Genomic DNA, 16,511 nt, shown 5'->3' on the forward strand with positions numbered 1-16,511 from the left:
GAAGCCAGTTTTGTGGAGGGTACCTGATATTAATTGTCTCTAAAGAGAATTGGTTCAGCATTTCAGTGTTTACTTCTGATTTCAGTATTTCTTCTGTTAAATTTAGATTATATTCTATATTTAATAGAGTTAAAGGGTTTGGTTTAATTTGTAAGTTTTCTTTTAAATTCGGGATATTGATTTTCTGTTTTAATTCTCGAACAGTGGATTTTAAACTTTTTTGAGTTTTCAATCTACAAAGAGGACTGTATGAATGCCAATTGTTACCTGGTAATCTGATAAGTTTTTCATATTGAATCAGTGCTTTTTCTTCTATTGTCATTTTGATGCTGTTAATACTAGTGAGGAATCTCATAGAATCTATTGGAGTTGTTTTGATTCCACCAGTAATGAGTCTGAGAGCTTGGTTTTGAACATATTCTATGTCGTTTATGAAAGGTGAAGTAATTGAAATTTCTCCGCAGTATGTCAGCACTGGCTGTATAAACATTTTGTATGTAGTGTTCAAAGTATTCCTAGAGCATCCCCATTTCTTTCCTGCTAGTCTTTTTAGAAGGGAGAATCTTTTACGAGCTTTTTCAGAAATGTTAACTTACTATCGAAAATAACTCCAAGATATTTGGATTCATAAGTCTTAGGAAGGTGTTGGCCATGGTATTGGATATTGAATTCTCTTTCTTTTTTACCAAGTGAAAATATTTGGTAGTTACTTTTGCTTAAATTGAGTGTCATCAAATTTGATGTATTCCATTCATGTAGTTGATTTAGAGCTTTAAGAGCAGAATTTTGAATTTTGTCTCTATGTCTGTAAGATCCGGAAGTCCACAAAACTATATCATCTGCAAATAGTGCTGTTTTCATGTTTGATTCCTCTAATAGAGGGGGTAAGTCATTTATATAAATATTGAATAAAGTTGTGCTGAGGACAGCGCCCTGAGGTAGACCTCGATATGTTTGTCTGTAACTAGAAAGTGAATTATTGAATTTAGTGGCAATGAATCTTTGACTAAGGAATTCTGATATCCATCTGAACATATTGCTGGAGATACCTAATTTCTGGAGTTTTAGTAATAATTTATTTCTCCAAACAGAGTCATATGCTAGCTGAAAGTCAATAAATATTCCCAAGGTATCTTCTTTCTTGTTAAAACCGTCTTTTATTTCTTGGCTGAGGCGTATGACTTGTTCATTGGTAGAGTGTGGTTGTCGAAAACCGGCTTGTCTTGGTGATAAAAGATTTTGGGATTCTAAATACCAAGTTAATCTGTTGGAGATCATGGACTCCATGGTTTTTGCTATGATGCTTAATAGTGCTATTGGTCGATAACTATTAACATCATGAGCAGGTTTCCCTTTTTTGTGAATTGGTACAATGATTGCTTTTTTCCAAGCTGCAGGAATTGAGGTGTTCCATGATAAATTGAAAATGGATAAAAGTACAGACTTGGCTTTTTCCCCCAGATGTTTCAAAAAATTCGGAATGAATGTTATCGGGGCCAGGAGATTTCTTGGTTTTTAAATTTTGTATAGCTAGAGTTAATTCTTTGGAAATAAAATTTTTATGAAATATTTCAGGTTTTGTACTAGTAATATTGTTTTTATTATTTTTATGTAATTCTCTTTTGATAACTTTGTCAGTTTTTTTGATATTGGGATGTAATCTGTGAGAGTTTGAGAAGTTTTTTATTAAATGCGTTTGCTATATCTCTAAGAACACAATTGTATGGCACAATACTGTATTTTCCTTTTTCAGTTTTATCTACTGTAGTTCAAAGTTGCAAAGAATTTACTGTAGTACAGTAGACTGTATTTAGAAATAAACTACAGTAATACATTTAATTTAAAGCGTGAAGGGATATATATTGCATATTATAAATTTACTGTTAGATTGGGGAGCCTCCCTCCCAGTAAAGGACACCTCTCATATGCGGACAGATTGTTACGTCCCTTTGATGTCCTTAAATGAGAGGTTTCACTGTATATGTATTTGTGTTTCTACATGCCTTCAGTGTTGAAAATTCAAATGAAGACATTTTTCTCTGGACGAAGGGAAGATTGACTATGGGTTAGGACATAAAATGAATCTTTTGAAAAATTGAATGGCAGTCAAAAGAATAATACTATCAGTATTTTTTCAAGTGTGTGCATACAAGATAATTTCGATTAAGAAATAAATTAATAAAGAAATGTTCTCTACGACATAAATTAATACTAATAGTAACTCTAATTTTGCATGTCATTAAGTTAATTAAAATAATTTTTTTTTTTATAAATTCTGTATATTTTATTACTTAAGTAGATATTTGAAAATATGCGTATCTGATACATCTATTTGCAGTTCAAACACTTAGGTCCAGTACGTTAAATTGCAGTGGAAATGTAAACAGTTTTTAAAATAATAAGAGTGAAAGACCGAAGACTTTTATAATTATCCATGTTAAAACTTTATTTTGTAAATCAGCGTTTCTCAAACTTTTTTGAAGTGGGGACCACTTTTTTACTTAAGTCAGAATAGTTCCGCGGACCACCTTACTCTTGTTCCCTTCGAAAGCAAATTTACCATTTTTGTTGCATATTTTAATACCAGTACTGCACGCATTGTATTCTTCACCTGACATAATTAGGAACATTAAATCCAGACGTTTGAGATGGGCAGGACATGTAGCACGTATGGGCGAATCCAGAAATGCATATAAAGTGTTAGTTGGGAGACCAGAGGGAAAAAGACCTTTAGGGAGGCCGAGACTTAGATGGGAGGATAATATTAAAATGGATTTGAGGGAGGTGGAATATGATGATAGAGAGTGGATTAATCTTGCACAGGATAGGGACCGATGGCGGGCTTATGTGAGGGCGGCAATGAACCTTCAGGTTCCTTAAAAGCCATTTGTAAGTAAGTATTTTAATACCAGTATATTTATATTTTAAAACAGAATTAATTAATTGAAATTAATTTAATTCATTTAATTTTATTTTAGTATTAACTAATTAAGTTAATGTTAATAGAAAAAAATTCATATCCGTTTTTTAATAAATCATGGCTATTAGAGTTTGGATAATCTTTAACCTATTAACTAAAGAAAATAAATAAATGTTGGTACTCACATTAATGAGATGGATGAGCCTCCCGATTCTTGCACAGTTGTTCTATATTTGGATGTATGCTGGTAAGCTTAAGTCGGAGATCGTCACATACATCAAATCGATTTCGATACTTTGTTTTTATTAGAGTTAATGATGAAAACCCTTTCTCACACAGATACGTAAAAGCAAACTGAATTATAATCTGTAAAGCACCATTGTACAGTTCACTATATTCTCTTTTCACTTGTGATGAGGTCCAGAAATTAACCATACCTTCCGCTTGGAATTACATTTTAAGTCCGGTGTCATTCGAGAGTTCAATTAACTGTTCTCTTTCAATCAATGAAAGTTTGTTAGTTTCAATATCGCATTGAAGGGATCATGAACCCATGAAAATTCGTCATGTTTACTTGGAAAATAAGTTTCAAATTGTGACCTCAGAGTTTCGAGATGCAAACATATGTCATTGCGTAATTATTTTCCAATAACGAGATCATTTTAACCAAAAAAGACTCTAGGGTTAGAAATAGTGAAAAAATCCTCTGTTTTACGGAACTGACCTACAAACCAAGTTTCCTCTCGAATACTATTTTCTCATGTGCATTGAGAACAGTCAAAGAATTACCTTGTAGAGAGAGATTTAGTTCGTTTAGTGTTTTGAGAATACATCTGGAAGATATGTCAATGTACTTAGCCACATGTCATCAGCTGATATGCAGGGAAAAGATGGTGAGAAATACCACGTTCATAGTGCTTTAAATCCCTCTTTTGTAGCTGAGTGGGAAATCGGTAGACAGGTAGAGTAATACATTTCATAAAATGTCGGTACTGAGAGAAAAAGTGAAAGTTGATTGCCATGTGTCATTTCTAAAGTCTGAGATTTTCAGCTATAGTGTGATACGCAATTTGTTTGAATTTTATTTTTTCTTCTGTCCTTTTTGAAGGACCACAAGGGCAGACTTCGGGGACCACAGGTGGTCCGTGGACCATAGTTTGAGAAACGCTGTTCTAAATGATCTATTGTATAGTCACACGTTATTTGGGAATATTGGTATATAGCAAAGTATTTTATGTGTTACAGTTTACTATGTGAAGTGTGTAGTTATTGATAAATTTTACAGGCATGAATAATGTGAACATTTTATCATACAGATGTGGACAAATTATTAACAAAATTGACGATTTTTATGATTAATTCTATTTACAAAATTTGACTATTCAATTTAGACTACAGTTGACAATTTTGCTTATTTCTATCATTACAGTACATAGAAATATGCAAAAATTTCAAATGTAGGCTATTCTAAATTGAAGAGTCAAATTTTGTAAAAAAATATATATAATAAAATCTTCAATTTTCCTGATAATTTGTAAATATTATGCAAAAATGTCAACTGCAGTCTAAAGTGAAGAGTAAAATTTTGTAAAAATATATAATAAAAATCCTCAGTTTTGCTAATAATCTGCAAATATCCTAAATGTTACCTGTAGCCCAAATTGAAGAGTCGAATTTTGTAAAAACTATATTTAAAAAAATCTTCACTTTTGCTAATAGTTTGTAAATATGCGAAAATATCAATTGTAGTCTAAATTGAAGAGTGAAATTTTGTAAAAATATAAAATAAAAATCTTCGATTTTCCTAATAATTTGGAAATACCCAAAGATGTCAACTGTAGTCTAAATTGAAGAATCATAGTTTGTAAAAATATATAATAAAATCTCCAATTTTGCTAATAATTTGTCCACGTCTGTAGTTTATTGTAGTTGTTTATAGTGGGGATTAATTTCTCGTAAGGAGAGGGAATCAAATTACTGTTACCCTCTGAGCTGTCTCTTGATTTCATCATTGATTGTCTCCAAATTCATTTCCAGGGAGCACATGCACTTCCCTATTATCGAAGTCAGTGGAATGTCGATTACTCAGTCCATCGAGGCACCACTCACACTGCGTGATACCATGACCATGGCAGGTCAACTCTCGACGCAGAATGGCACAGGATCCGGCTCTGTGGACGTTTCTGTGCGCAGATTACTCTCGGAGAAGGGTTGGGTGGAACTGGATGTGGGGGCTGGGAATGGACCTACGTTTTCAATAAAAGGCTTTCGTACACTGACAAAACGGACATTTAGCAATATGGCAACCATCTTCCAGTTCACTCCCCATGGTATACGTCCTGGTCTGGTGACGAGTGAGTACTCCTTGTTGTCTTTTTTTTTTTTTTAATCTGAATTTTAAATGAAAACAACCATTTGAACTGGCCAGAAGCCTTTTGCTTCCAGCCATGGTGACGCTAAAGGTACGGTCACACGTCGCTACTTTTGCAGCGCTGCAGTACGAAAAACTGTGCAACTCTCGTACTGCGATGTGTGAACAACGGTGCAACCCGAAAAGTAGCGGCTGCCGAACCTGCTGCTCGCTACTTTTTCATGCTGCGCGCAGCTTAGAAGTAGCGACGTGTGAACAGGGTTTTCAGGGTTGCAGCCGCAGCATTTTTGATATCGGTTTTGTTGAAACTTTTGCTGCGGTTGCGACCAGTGTTGCCACCCAAATGTGCCAATGGTACTTTTATTGTTTGGATGTATTTTAATGTTAGATGTGATGAAAATAAATTATTTGTAACAGTTATTAAATGCACAACACAGTCTGAGCATATTTGCTGACGATATAATTAATTTTTTTTAAATTTTCCGTAGCGTAGTTTCAAACAGGAGGGTTGCCAACATTGATTACGTGAATATGCTGTTGGTTATCATTTAAGTATATAGGCGTTTTTAAAAGCTTTATAGTAAAAATAATGCCAATTTCTGAATACTAGTTAGGACAGAAAAGCAAATAATAGATAAGTAAGCTTTCGCATGAGTTTCTTAATAATGCGAACATAACCACAAAATGTATATTGAGAAGTCAACACGGAGATGGAAACCTGCAGCATGACTGCGGCTGCAAAAGTAGCACCTTGTGTGTGAACAGACTCGCAACCTCCAATTGCAACTTTTGCTGCACTCGGGTTGCGCAGCACGAAAAGTAGCGTGCAGCTCGCTACTTTTGGCTTACGTGTGAACACGACACGCAACTTTTGCAGCTGCAGTACAAAAGTTGTGCAGCAAAAGTAGTGACGTGTGTCCGTACCTTAACAGTACATCCCATATAATGTAGCAAGAACCTTCTTTATGCACATAATATAGCAGAGAAGATCAATATGCCATTGTGTCAATTTTTCAAGTAAAGTCAAGAATGAATGATATATAATGTTACTTGAGACTTTATTGCACTCATTTCCTTCAGTTATATTAGCACGTGCAGATAAGGTTCTCTGTGCTCTGTATTGTTGATCAATTGATGCTGCAAGCTATGCTCACTGTTATTGATCGATTGATGTTGGAAGTGATGTTCACTGAGTTTCAGGCTAATGCAATTGATGTAATCAAGAAATATTTTGCTTTGTGTAGAGACAAAGATTCATGAAAAAGGCAATACAATTCACGGAACTTTTCTGTTGTGGCCAGATAGTATTGTTAGCAAGGATACTAGAATTTTGTGGTTAGGTATTTAGAGGTAGATACATTTTTGTGATAGCCCAAAGTTAGGTTGGATTGGCTTGGATTAGTTTCTAGTTAATTGACAAGATTAGAGGTTTAGTGAGGTGATAGTTATGCCTTGTACAAATGATTAAATTAGATTGGCTTGGCTTAGTCCCTATACTAAAAGCCAGGTTATGAACCGACTAAACAGAAAATAGTTGGGTGGGCGAGAGGAAAGTGCGGGTTAGAGGGGTAGCCTGTGCAACGATGACACGTTGAGTGTGAGGGGTGGAGGGGAGAAGGAGAATGGAGCTTTTCATTGGACCTCACGTGAAAATGTCGTCTGCCAACAGGAACACGGAGACAGTGTAGCCAAACTTCTCAGTTCATTTTCAATACCACGTGTATTAGAGTCGCATTTCGCACCAGTACCATTAGCTCGTGCTTTCTTAAAAACAGTAATTTTAATTACTAATATTATTGATAGTGTTATCGATAATTATATACAGTAGTACTTGAAGTAGAATAATGAATTCTACCGAATGTTACGATACAAAAAGGAAGCGGATTTTTAAGTCTGGAGAGACAGAAATGATTTTTTTATAAATTCCTATATTTGCTTGTTGATATATATGAGAATTAATAATAATAATAATAATAATAATAATAATAATAATAATAATAATGGGCGGCCGGGTAGCGCAGTTGGTAGAGCAGCTGGCTACGGACTGAAAGGTCCGGGGTTCGATCCCAGGTGGTGACAGGATTATTTCTCGTTGCCAAACTTTCAGAACGGCCCCGAGGTTCACTCAGCCTCCTATAAAATTGAGTATCGGGTCTTTCCCGGGGGTAAAAGGCGATCAGAGCGTGGTGCCGACCACACCACCTCATTGTAGTGCTGAGGTCATGGAAAGCATGGGGCTCTACCTCCATGCCCCCCAAGTGCCTTCATGGCATGTTACGGGGATACCTTTACCTTTTTTAATAATAATAATATTAATAATAATAATAATTGAATATACATGACTCAATCAGTATAAACATGAAATTAAAATCATAGCCATTAAATTATTATTATTGATGTACAAAAATAGCCAAATAGTTAATTCGATTTATAATGACGACTCAAAATAAAATAAAAATTACTATAATATATGTTGATATAAATTAGTTAACACTATATTATTACCGTTATTATTATCATTATCATTATTATTTGAATCGAATCGTTGTTCGTTCATTTAACTGAAATGTTTGAATTCGTTATATACTTCTTTATTAAATTGATAATTGAAAACACACCTACGACAGTAATTTTAAACATATCAGTGACAAACGCTGAACACGCTGTGAATCTCACGCCACTATGTGGCAACAGAACTTTGCTTCTGGTTTAGTTGGTTCATAACCTGGCTTTTAGTATAGTTCAGTGAGAAGGTTAGAGGTTTTATGTAGGTGATAGTTATGCCTTGTACAATTGATTAGGTTAGCTTGGCTTGGCTTAGTGTCTAGTTGAGTGAAAAAGTTAGAGGATTAATATACTGGCACAGTAAAATTAACCTTGATATGCACCAGTACTCTCCCGTTGTAAGATGTAAAAACATGAAATCTCATACCTAATTCATCTTTACCAGCTCTAGCCACTCAACTGGATAAGCACACTGTGGGCTATCTCACATGGAGAGCTGGCATCCAGTCCTTCATGTCCACAGTTGTAGTGCGGGACACTCCAACATCACACGCGGCCTTTGCAATCCAGTTTGGCATCCCCCACTCCTTCATCTCCGTGAGTTACACACACAAGCTGCAAGAAATGGAAATGAAGCTTCGTGGCTCAATCAAGTGAGTCTTAAGAAACTGGGGTACACAAGAGATCTAAAAAGTTAACTTTAGTTAACCATCTGGGTTCTGGTTTTAGGGCTGGTACCTTTGGAGCCATTGCAGAGTATGGGGCTGAAAAGAAAGTATCACAACACAGCTGGTTGGCAGCCTCCGTCTCTGTTGGCATTCCTTCTGGAGTGACTCTTAAGATCAAGTAAGTAGTAATATGCACTCCTCAGAATCTTACTTGGAGATTGAATTACTGTAAAAAAATAAATAAACACGTTGTTATATTATTATTATTATTATTATTATTATTATTATTATTATTATTATTATTATTATTATTATTATTATTATTATTATTATTATCATTATCATCATCATCATCATCATCATCATCAGTGGCGCCAACTTTTGGAGAATATATTGTTGTTGTTGTTGTTTTCTAATGCCAGGCTTTTGACAATAAAGTCATTTGACCTCTTGCACTCCAATATTTTTCAAAGGTATTATCATGACCAGCCACTGAAGCACAGATTTTGAGGTGTTCCGAATCCATTTCTTGGTTTGAGTTGCACAATGGACAGTTAGGGAACTGATATATTCCAATTCTATGCAGGTGTTTGGCCAAACAATCATGGCCTGTTGCCAATCTAAATGCAGCTACAGACGATTTTCGTGGTAAATCGGGAATTAACTGTGGATTTTGATGCAGAGAGTTCCATTTTTTCCCTTGAGATTGTGTTATCAAATTTTGTTTGTTGAAGTCTAAGTATGTAGATTTAATAAATCTTTTCACAGAGTAATACGTAGATTTAGTAACAGGTCTGTAAGTAGCAGTGCTGCCCTTCTTTGCTAAAGCATCCGCATTCTCGTTTCCCAGGATTCCACAATGGGATGGTATCCGTTGGAATGTTGAGTGATATTAATTGAGAGAGCATTTTAGTTATTTCTGCTGTTTGAGATGAAGGTGTGTGTTTAGAGACTATTGATAGAATAGCTGCTTTGGAGTCTGACAATATAACTGCATTTTTAAATTTATTGATGTGGCATAGAAGATTCCTGAGACTTTCACTTATTGCAACGATTTCTCCATCAAAACTTGTTGTTCCATATCCAAGAGATCTATAAAGTGAGAAGAGACAGCACGTAACACCTGCACCGGCACCTTGTTCTCTGGAGATCAAGGATCCGTCGGTGTATAAATGAAGCCAGTTTTGTGGAGGGTATCTAATATTAATTGTCTCTAAAGACAATTGTTTTAGTATTTCAGTGTTTACTTCGGATTTCAGTATTTCTTCTGTTAAATTTAGATTATATTCCATATATAATAGAGTTAAAGGGTTTGGTTTAATTTTCACTTTTGGAGAATATTGGGTGGGCTCAAACACTTGAGTTATAAGTTAGCCTAAGTAAATCTCAGAATAATAATAATGATAACAATAACACGAATTATTGGGTGGGCTCAGGCCCCACGGGCCCATATAAGTTGGCGCCACTGATTATTATTATTATTATTATTATTATTATATGTAGAATATGTGATGTAGAAGAACGGGCTGTCTACATTATTATGAAAGTAATAGCGCATATTGTGTATTGTAGGCTGAGCCGAGCTAACCAGACTTACATCTTCCCAATCCATCTGAGTGACGAGCTGATCCCCAGCCCCGTGTTTTATGCCACTATAACTCCAGTGGTGGTGTGGGCAGTTGTCAAGAGGCTGGTGGTGGATCCTATCGTCCGTGAACAGAAGGAGCGAGACAAGGAGAAGCAGAGGGAACTTAACAAGACAAGGTAAGCGACTGCGCATCACATCTCTTATATTGTCCCATATCTGAAGACTCAGACATCAGCATGAAGTCTTAGGCCATCCGCACACGGCTCAACTAGTTAATAACTCGAGTTGGCAACCGGTTGCTTGCAAGCACTTTCTCGTGTATTTGAGTGGACTGCCACACACGACTCGACTAAAACGCGACTCTCTGCATGCAACTCGATGTGCAGGTCGCAAACCAATCTTAAGGTTCGGTCACACGTCGCTACTTTTACAGCGATGCAGTACAAAAAACTGCACAACTCTCGTACTGCGTCGTGTGAACAACAGTGCAACCCGAAAAGCAGCGGCTGCCGAACCTGCTGCCCGCTACTTTTCCATGCTGCGCGCAGCTTAGAAGTAGCGACGTGTGAACAGGGTTCTCAGGGTTGCAGCCGCAGCATTTTTGATATCGGTTTTGTTGAAACTTTTGCTGCGGTTGCTACCAGTGTTGCCACTCAAATGTGCCAATGATACTTTTATTGTTTGGATATATTTTAATGTTAGATGTGATGAAAATAAATTATTTGTAACAGTTATTAAATGCACAACACAGTCTGAGCATATTTGCTGACGATATAATTCACTTTTTTAATTTTCTGTAGCGTAGTTCCAAACAGGAGGGTTGCCAACATTGATTACGTGAATATGCTGTTGGTTATCGTTTAAGTATATAGGCGTTTTTAAAAGCTTTATAGTAAAAATAATGCCAATTTCTGAATACTAGTTAGGACAGAAAAGCAAATAATAGATAAGTAAGCTTTCGCATGAGTTTATTAATAATGCGAACATAACCACAAAATGTATATTGAGAAGTCAACACGGAGATGGAAACCTGCAGCATGACTGCGGCTGCAAAAGTAGTGCCATGTGTGAACAGACTCGCAACCTCCAGTTGCAACTTTTGCTGCACTCGGGTTGTGCAGCACGAAAAGTAGCATGCAGGGCTTATGTGTGAACACGACACGCAACTTTTGCAGCTGCAGTACAAAAGTTGCGCAGCAAAAGTAGCGACGTGTGACCACACCTTTAGTCGCACAGTTCCATTGTCTTCAGTATATTGTATCTGGTGTTTTGCATTCTGAATGAATAAATAGCAGACATCAATTTCGTAGAAGTTGAAAAATACTCTGTACTATATAGCTAGAAGTGGCTAGGTAGCTTAATTAGTAGAATAACTGGCTAAGAACTGGAAGGTCCGGGGTTCGGTCCCTGGTGGTGATGGGATTTTCTCGTTGCGAAACTTTAAGAACAGCCCTGAGATTTGCTCAGCCTCCTATCAAATTGAACACCCTATCTTTCCTGGGATGAAAGGCGGTCGGAGCGTGGTGCCAACCACACCACCTCATTCTAGTACTGAGCTCCATTTCCATGCCCCCAAGTGTCTTCATGACATGTCAGGGGTTACCTCTGTTATATAACTAGAAGCTGAGGCTACTCAAGAAAAGATTCGACAGAAAAAGCGTGGAGCGAAGTGGCAGAACAAGTCAAAATGACAGGTATGTAACTCTATATTTTACAAACCTATGGATCAACAATTGGCTCTCTTCTGACAAAGGAAAAATTTTACAGTCTGTACAAAAGAAACCAAATGACCTGGAAATGTACAAAAACTTGCCCAGACATGTTCAAACAAGAGCCAGAACAGGTCACATTGTCACTCAATTGTACCTACACCGATTTCACATTTCTGATAATCCTACTTGTCTGTGGTGTAATAATCGTGATGAAGATCTGGAACACATGCTTCTATACTGTCCATCCATAAACCACAAAAGAAGTAAATTAAAATCATCAGTACCGGTTGCAGAAGACACAGCCCTGCAGTATATATTGACTACACTCTACCTCTGGCTACTAGCAACAGGCATCTTATAATGAACACCGATCAAAATACCCCTCATTTCTCGTGAAAAACAACAACTGAATAGACTACAGTGGACTATAGTGGAATTTATGTTGTCAGCAAACAGCTGGATACATTAAGATGATTGATTGATTGCCATGTATGGTTCCACTGTATCTGTAGAGTGCCATGATTTGTTGCCCAATAAATTAATAATGATTGCATACACATAGTTTTACATGAAGATACATATCATATAAAACTATGCACCTATCAACAGGTGATTGCAACCATATGTAATTCTACATAAAGGTATGCAGCATAGTAAAGCTGTGCACCTGCCTCTTTTTGCAAACATTTGCTGTAAGTTTAGTGATTTAAATGTTGTTTTACAACAGTGCACATAAAGAGATTTAGGTTTATTATTGCGAAGTTTCATGCTGCATATCTTTCAGAGCAATCAGACATCTTCACAGTCATGTTAAAACTTTCATTATGGCTCTTAGCCCTGAAGATGCTGGGTGAAGGTTTGTAGCAGAAAGTGTAGATTCGTCTTACTCTTAACATACACAAGACTGTTCAGAGGACTATGTATACACAAGGAGGCCTGTTTCAAGCCAGGTAAGAGATACACCTCTATGCTCAACAACCATTTTGTTGTGAAGCAAGTTCTTGTGATTGAAACACAACAGCTACGGATGCTAGACATATGCAGCAAATACAGAACGTAAATATCAGTGACAGGACATTAGGCAGCAAGATACAAAGTAAGCTTGATCCCCTGATGAAGTCTTTATGCTTGCAAATTGAATCAGTCTACTTACTCTGTATAGATTTCTGTAAAATTATTTATTTGTGACATATCTCAAAGCTACTATGCTGATGTAAAATACATGAATACAATAAAATAAAATTAAATGTCCTTGGGACACCCTCCGAACAAAGTAATTCCTTCCTTTACGACATTAAACCACCAACACATGGTTTTCATATGGTAGTTCATAGTTGCTGAGATCTTTCTTAAAGAGATTGCGCACCATCTCCTTACTCTGTAACAGTTTTCCCAGTAGAACATGGATCTTCATTATAGTGAGGGTCACATAAGAACAGTTCTTAAGCATCAAATATTGTCGTTTTGTCAGTGTTGCCAACTGTTACCAGATATCACACGATCCTTGTACTAAATGACTTATTTACTTACCGTACTTTATGTTGGAAGGTTATTCTAAATAATTCAATAATTTGTAACATATTTTCGTAGGCAAACTGTACGAGAAAGGGATCAACATGTTAAGTATTTTGTCTGGCAATACGAAATTCATTGGTTTGACTAAACCATTGACTCACGAGACCTAACCTAAAAATGTATTTTGTTTGACCACATGAAATTATTAGTACTAACTCCGCAAACTTACCTGACTATAGTCTTGAATTATAACCACAATGCAACACATAAAATAACTATTATGTATTAATATTAATAAATGGATTTGAGGGAGGTGGGATATGATAATAGAGACTGGATTAATCTTGCACAGGATAGGGACCGATGGCAGGCTTATGTGAGGGCGGCAATGAACCTTTGGGTTCCTTAAAAACTATTTGTAAGTAAGTAAGTAAGATATTAATTAATTATTAATACTGGTATGTTCAAATTTCATTAGTTTCCAGTAACCGGCTCAGAAATCTAGTACAATTTCAATTTCATGGAACTCCAGTACCGACAAATATTGTCGATATTTGTCTCAGCTGCCAACATACTAGTTACAAAATCACTACCATTTGTAGTATTTGTCAGTATCGAAATTCGAAATGAAGTTGGCAAAAGAAAATTCAACATACAAACTAGAAAATCACCACAATCCACTAGCTTATGTAGTAATGGGGGGAAAATGGTTAGGTTTCACCCTTAGGGTATGAAGTAAGCTGACCCGGACTATAGTGTACGCACATCCGAAAGTGAAAAGCTGTGCTGCACTGCACTGTTCCACGAGCCATTTTTCAACACACTGCACTGGTCACCCGACTAAACTATTACTGTAGTTTTGGTAAAAGTTTGCACTTAGCCATGTACCAAATCCCACTGTTACTGTTTGTCACAACAATGTTGCTGTATTACAAGGAAACTTCTGAAATGACCCTCATAGAGGTTTTAAAGTGAAATTCATAACCGTTAATAATTGTCTCATTATAATAGGATGAAAAACAAAGGTAATTTACAACAAAGATAAAGTTAAATGTAGGCAAATAACAGTGAAGAAATTGTGCGTGAAGCTGTATTGGGGTTCTTTTATGTACCTTACATGGGACTCCAATCCTACTTCACTCCTCAAGAAATAGAAAATTATCCTTAAAAAAATCCATCACCTTTAGCCAATATAATACTTAGTACAGAAACCAGTTGACAAAAGGGGCAACAAATGTTCAGTTTAATAATATCATTATTATTATAAAAGGACTGCCTCCGTGGTCTGATGGTCAGCATGCTGGCTTCCAGATCAGGAGGTCCCGGGATCGATTCCCGGTGAATTTTTCTTGAAGAGGAATTCCCTGGGTGTCTAGAGTCTGAAAATTTGTATGAATGTGAGTGTGAGTGTGCTGGGTTAATATTAATTAACCAATCATCACAAATATAAAAATACATCAGGACTGTCGCTGTTCAGTAACCTGAACACACGTTTCAATGTCACATTGTTGACAAGTAACTCCATCTGTTAGCACAACCATAAAGCATCTAATAGATACTATAGAGTTACCAACAACGAAAAAAATAAAAATAAAATAAAATATAATATTATAAAAGAAATGAAGACATCTTAAAGGGACTTGAAATGAACTCTATACTACCAGACATATGTCACTATGAAGATAACTGGCGTCAGCATGTGAGGCATATGTCTAGGACTAGAATCCCTCATGCAATCCTGCATTACCAACCTAGAGGCAGGAGATCAATTGGGACTAGAAACCTGTATGGCTGATGATGATAATCATGAAGAATAATATCGTTATTTTAGTGAATATATATGAATTTAAAATTCGTTCATATGTAAGCTGTAGAACAATAGTTCAGCATTTTGTATGATTTACACATTGGTGTGTAAAACTTTTTAGGTACTGTAGCACAGAATTTCAGTATTTAATGCTGTGCCATTATCATTGAAGTTGTTGTTGTTATTGTTTAGTCAACTGTCCGAAGACAGGTTTGAACCTCATAAGTAACACCAATAAGGCATCACTTATGAGGCAACTAGGCCAGGAGATAATTGTATGTATGTATGTATGTGTGTATGTATTTATTCACACTGCAATTGGTATATACCCGGTGGCAGTGGTAACTAATTACACTCAATAATGACAATAATAAACTTGTTAATTAGAAATACACTTAATAATAATACCAATAATTAATACTAACAATAATTTATAATAATAATAATGATAATAATAATAATAATAATAATAATAATAATAATAATAATAATAATAATAATAATAATAGGGAATATCCTAAATTAAATGAAGCACTATCACTTAAAATAACATTTAAAATAAATCTAATTTGTATCTTAAATCTAAGTTCGAACTAAAACCCACGAGTATGATATGTTCATATCTGCACAAGTACCTTTCCACATTACACTCATTTCGCTGTCAACTCACTCACTGCACTGGAACTACGACACATTTCACTGATTCTATCCTGATTTCACTAACACTTCAAAAACACTTCACTGTTCAAATACTTTGCACTGCCACTATAAACTATAAAGCTTCACTGACAGGAACACTTTTCACTTAACACACTTCACTGACACAACACACTTCACTGACACAACATAATTCTTCACTGATACAACACTTCAATAACAAAATATCATTTACATCCTTTACATACTGTGTATAATTATCGTCTATTAGTAAAGTCCTTAAGCCTATTTTTAAATACGTTTTTGGTTGTTGGTAAACCCTTTAGTAAGTCTGCAGGTAAAGCATTCCAGTCCCTGATAGTACGATTGAGAAAAGAAAACTTTCCAGTGTCCGTCCTCTGTCTTCTTTCCCTCAATTTATATGAGTGGTCATTCCTTGAAGAGTAATTTGGCGGCTGCAACCTATTTTTTATTTCTCTCCAGGCAGGCTCACCTCTGTATGTTTTGAACAGTGCGCATAATCGAATTCGCGTTCTCCTGTCCGTGAGTGTGTCCCATTTTAATGGTGAATTTTTCCGACAACACTTGAGAGCCCGTTTTTTTAATCTTTTCCAGTGTCTTAATATGTTCTAATCTGTAAGGATCCCAACATGCAGCACCATATTCCATTACTGGACGTACTAGTGATTTATATGCAATCTCTTTGGATTTATCAGACCCTTTTCTTAGTACCCTCATCACAAAGTGTAACGCTCTCCATGCTTTTCC

The 16,511-nt window shown here is 36.0% G+C and overlaps 1 protein-coding gene across 2 annotated transcripts in view; it reads left to right on the forward strand.

The window, feature by feature from the left end:
* Positions 1 to 16,511, forward strand: part of LOC138705258 (dnaJ homolog subfamily C member 11) — a 42,602-nt gene that overhangs the window by 8,910 nt on the left and 17,181 nt on the right. For both annotated transcript variants that reach the window (XM_069834090.1, XM_069834089.1), the window contains exons 5-8: positions 4,958 to 5,274; positions 8,242 to 8,449; positions 8,526 to 8,642; positions 10,037 to 10,228. In XM_069834090.1, coding sequence (XP_069690191.1) covers positions 4,958 to 5,274; positions 8,242 to 8,449; positions 8,526 to 8,642; positions 10,037 to 10,228 — 834 coding nt within the window. The remainder of the gene's footprint in view (positions 1 to 4,957; positions 5,275 to 8,241; positions 8,450 to 8,525; positions 8,643 to 10,036; positions 10,229 to 16,511) is intronic.

Source organism: Periplaneta americana, chromosome 8, assembly GCF_040183065.1.
Source record: "Periplaneta americana isolate PAMFEO1 chromosome 8, P.americana_PAMFEO1_priV1, whole genome shotgun sequence".
Classification (NCBI taxonomy): Eukaryota; Metazoa; Arthropoda; class Insecta; order Blattodea; family Blattidae; genus Periplaneta; species Periplaneta americana.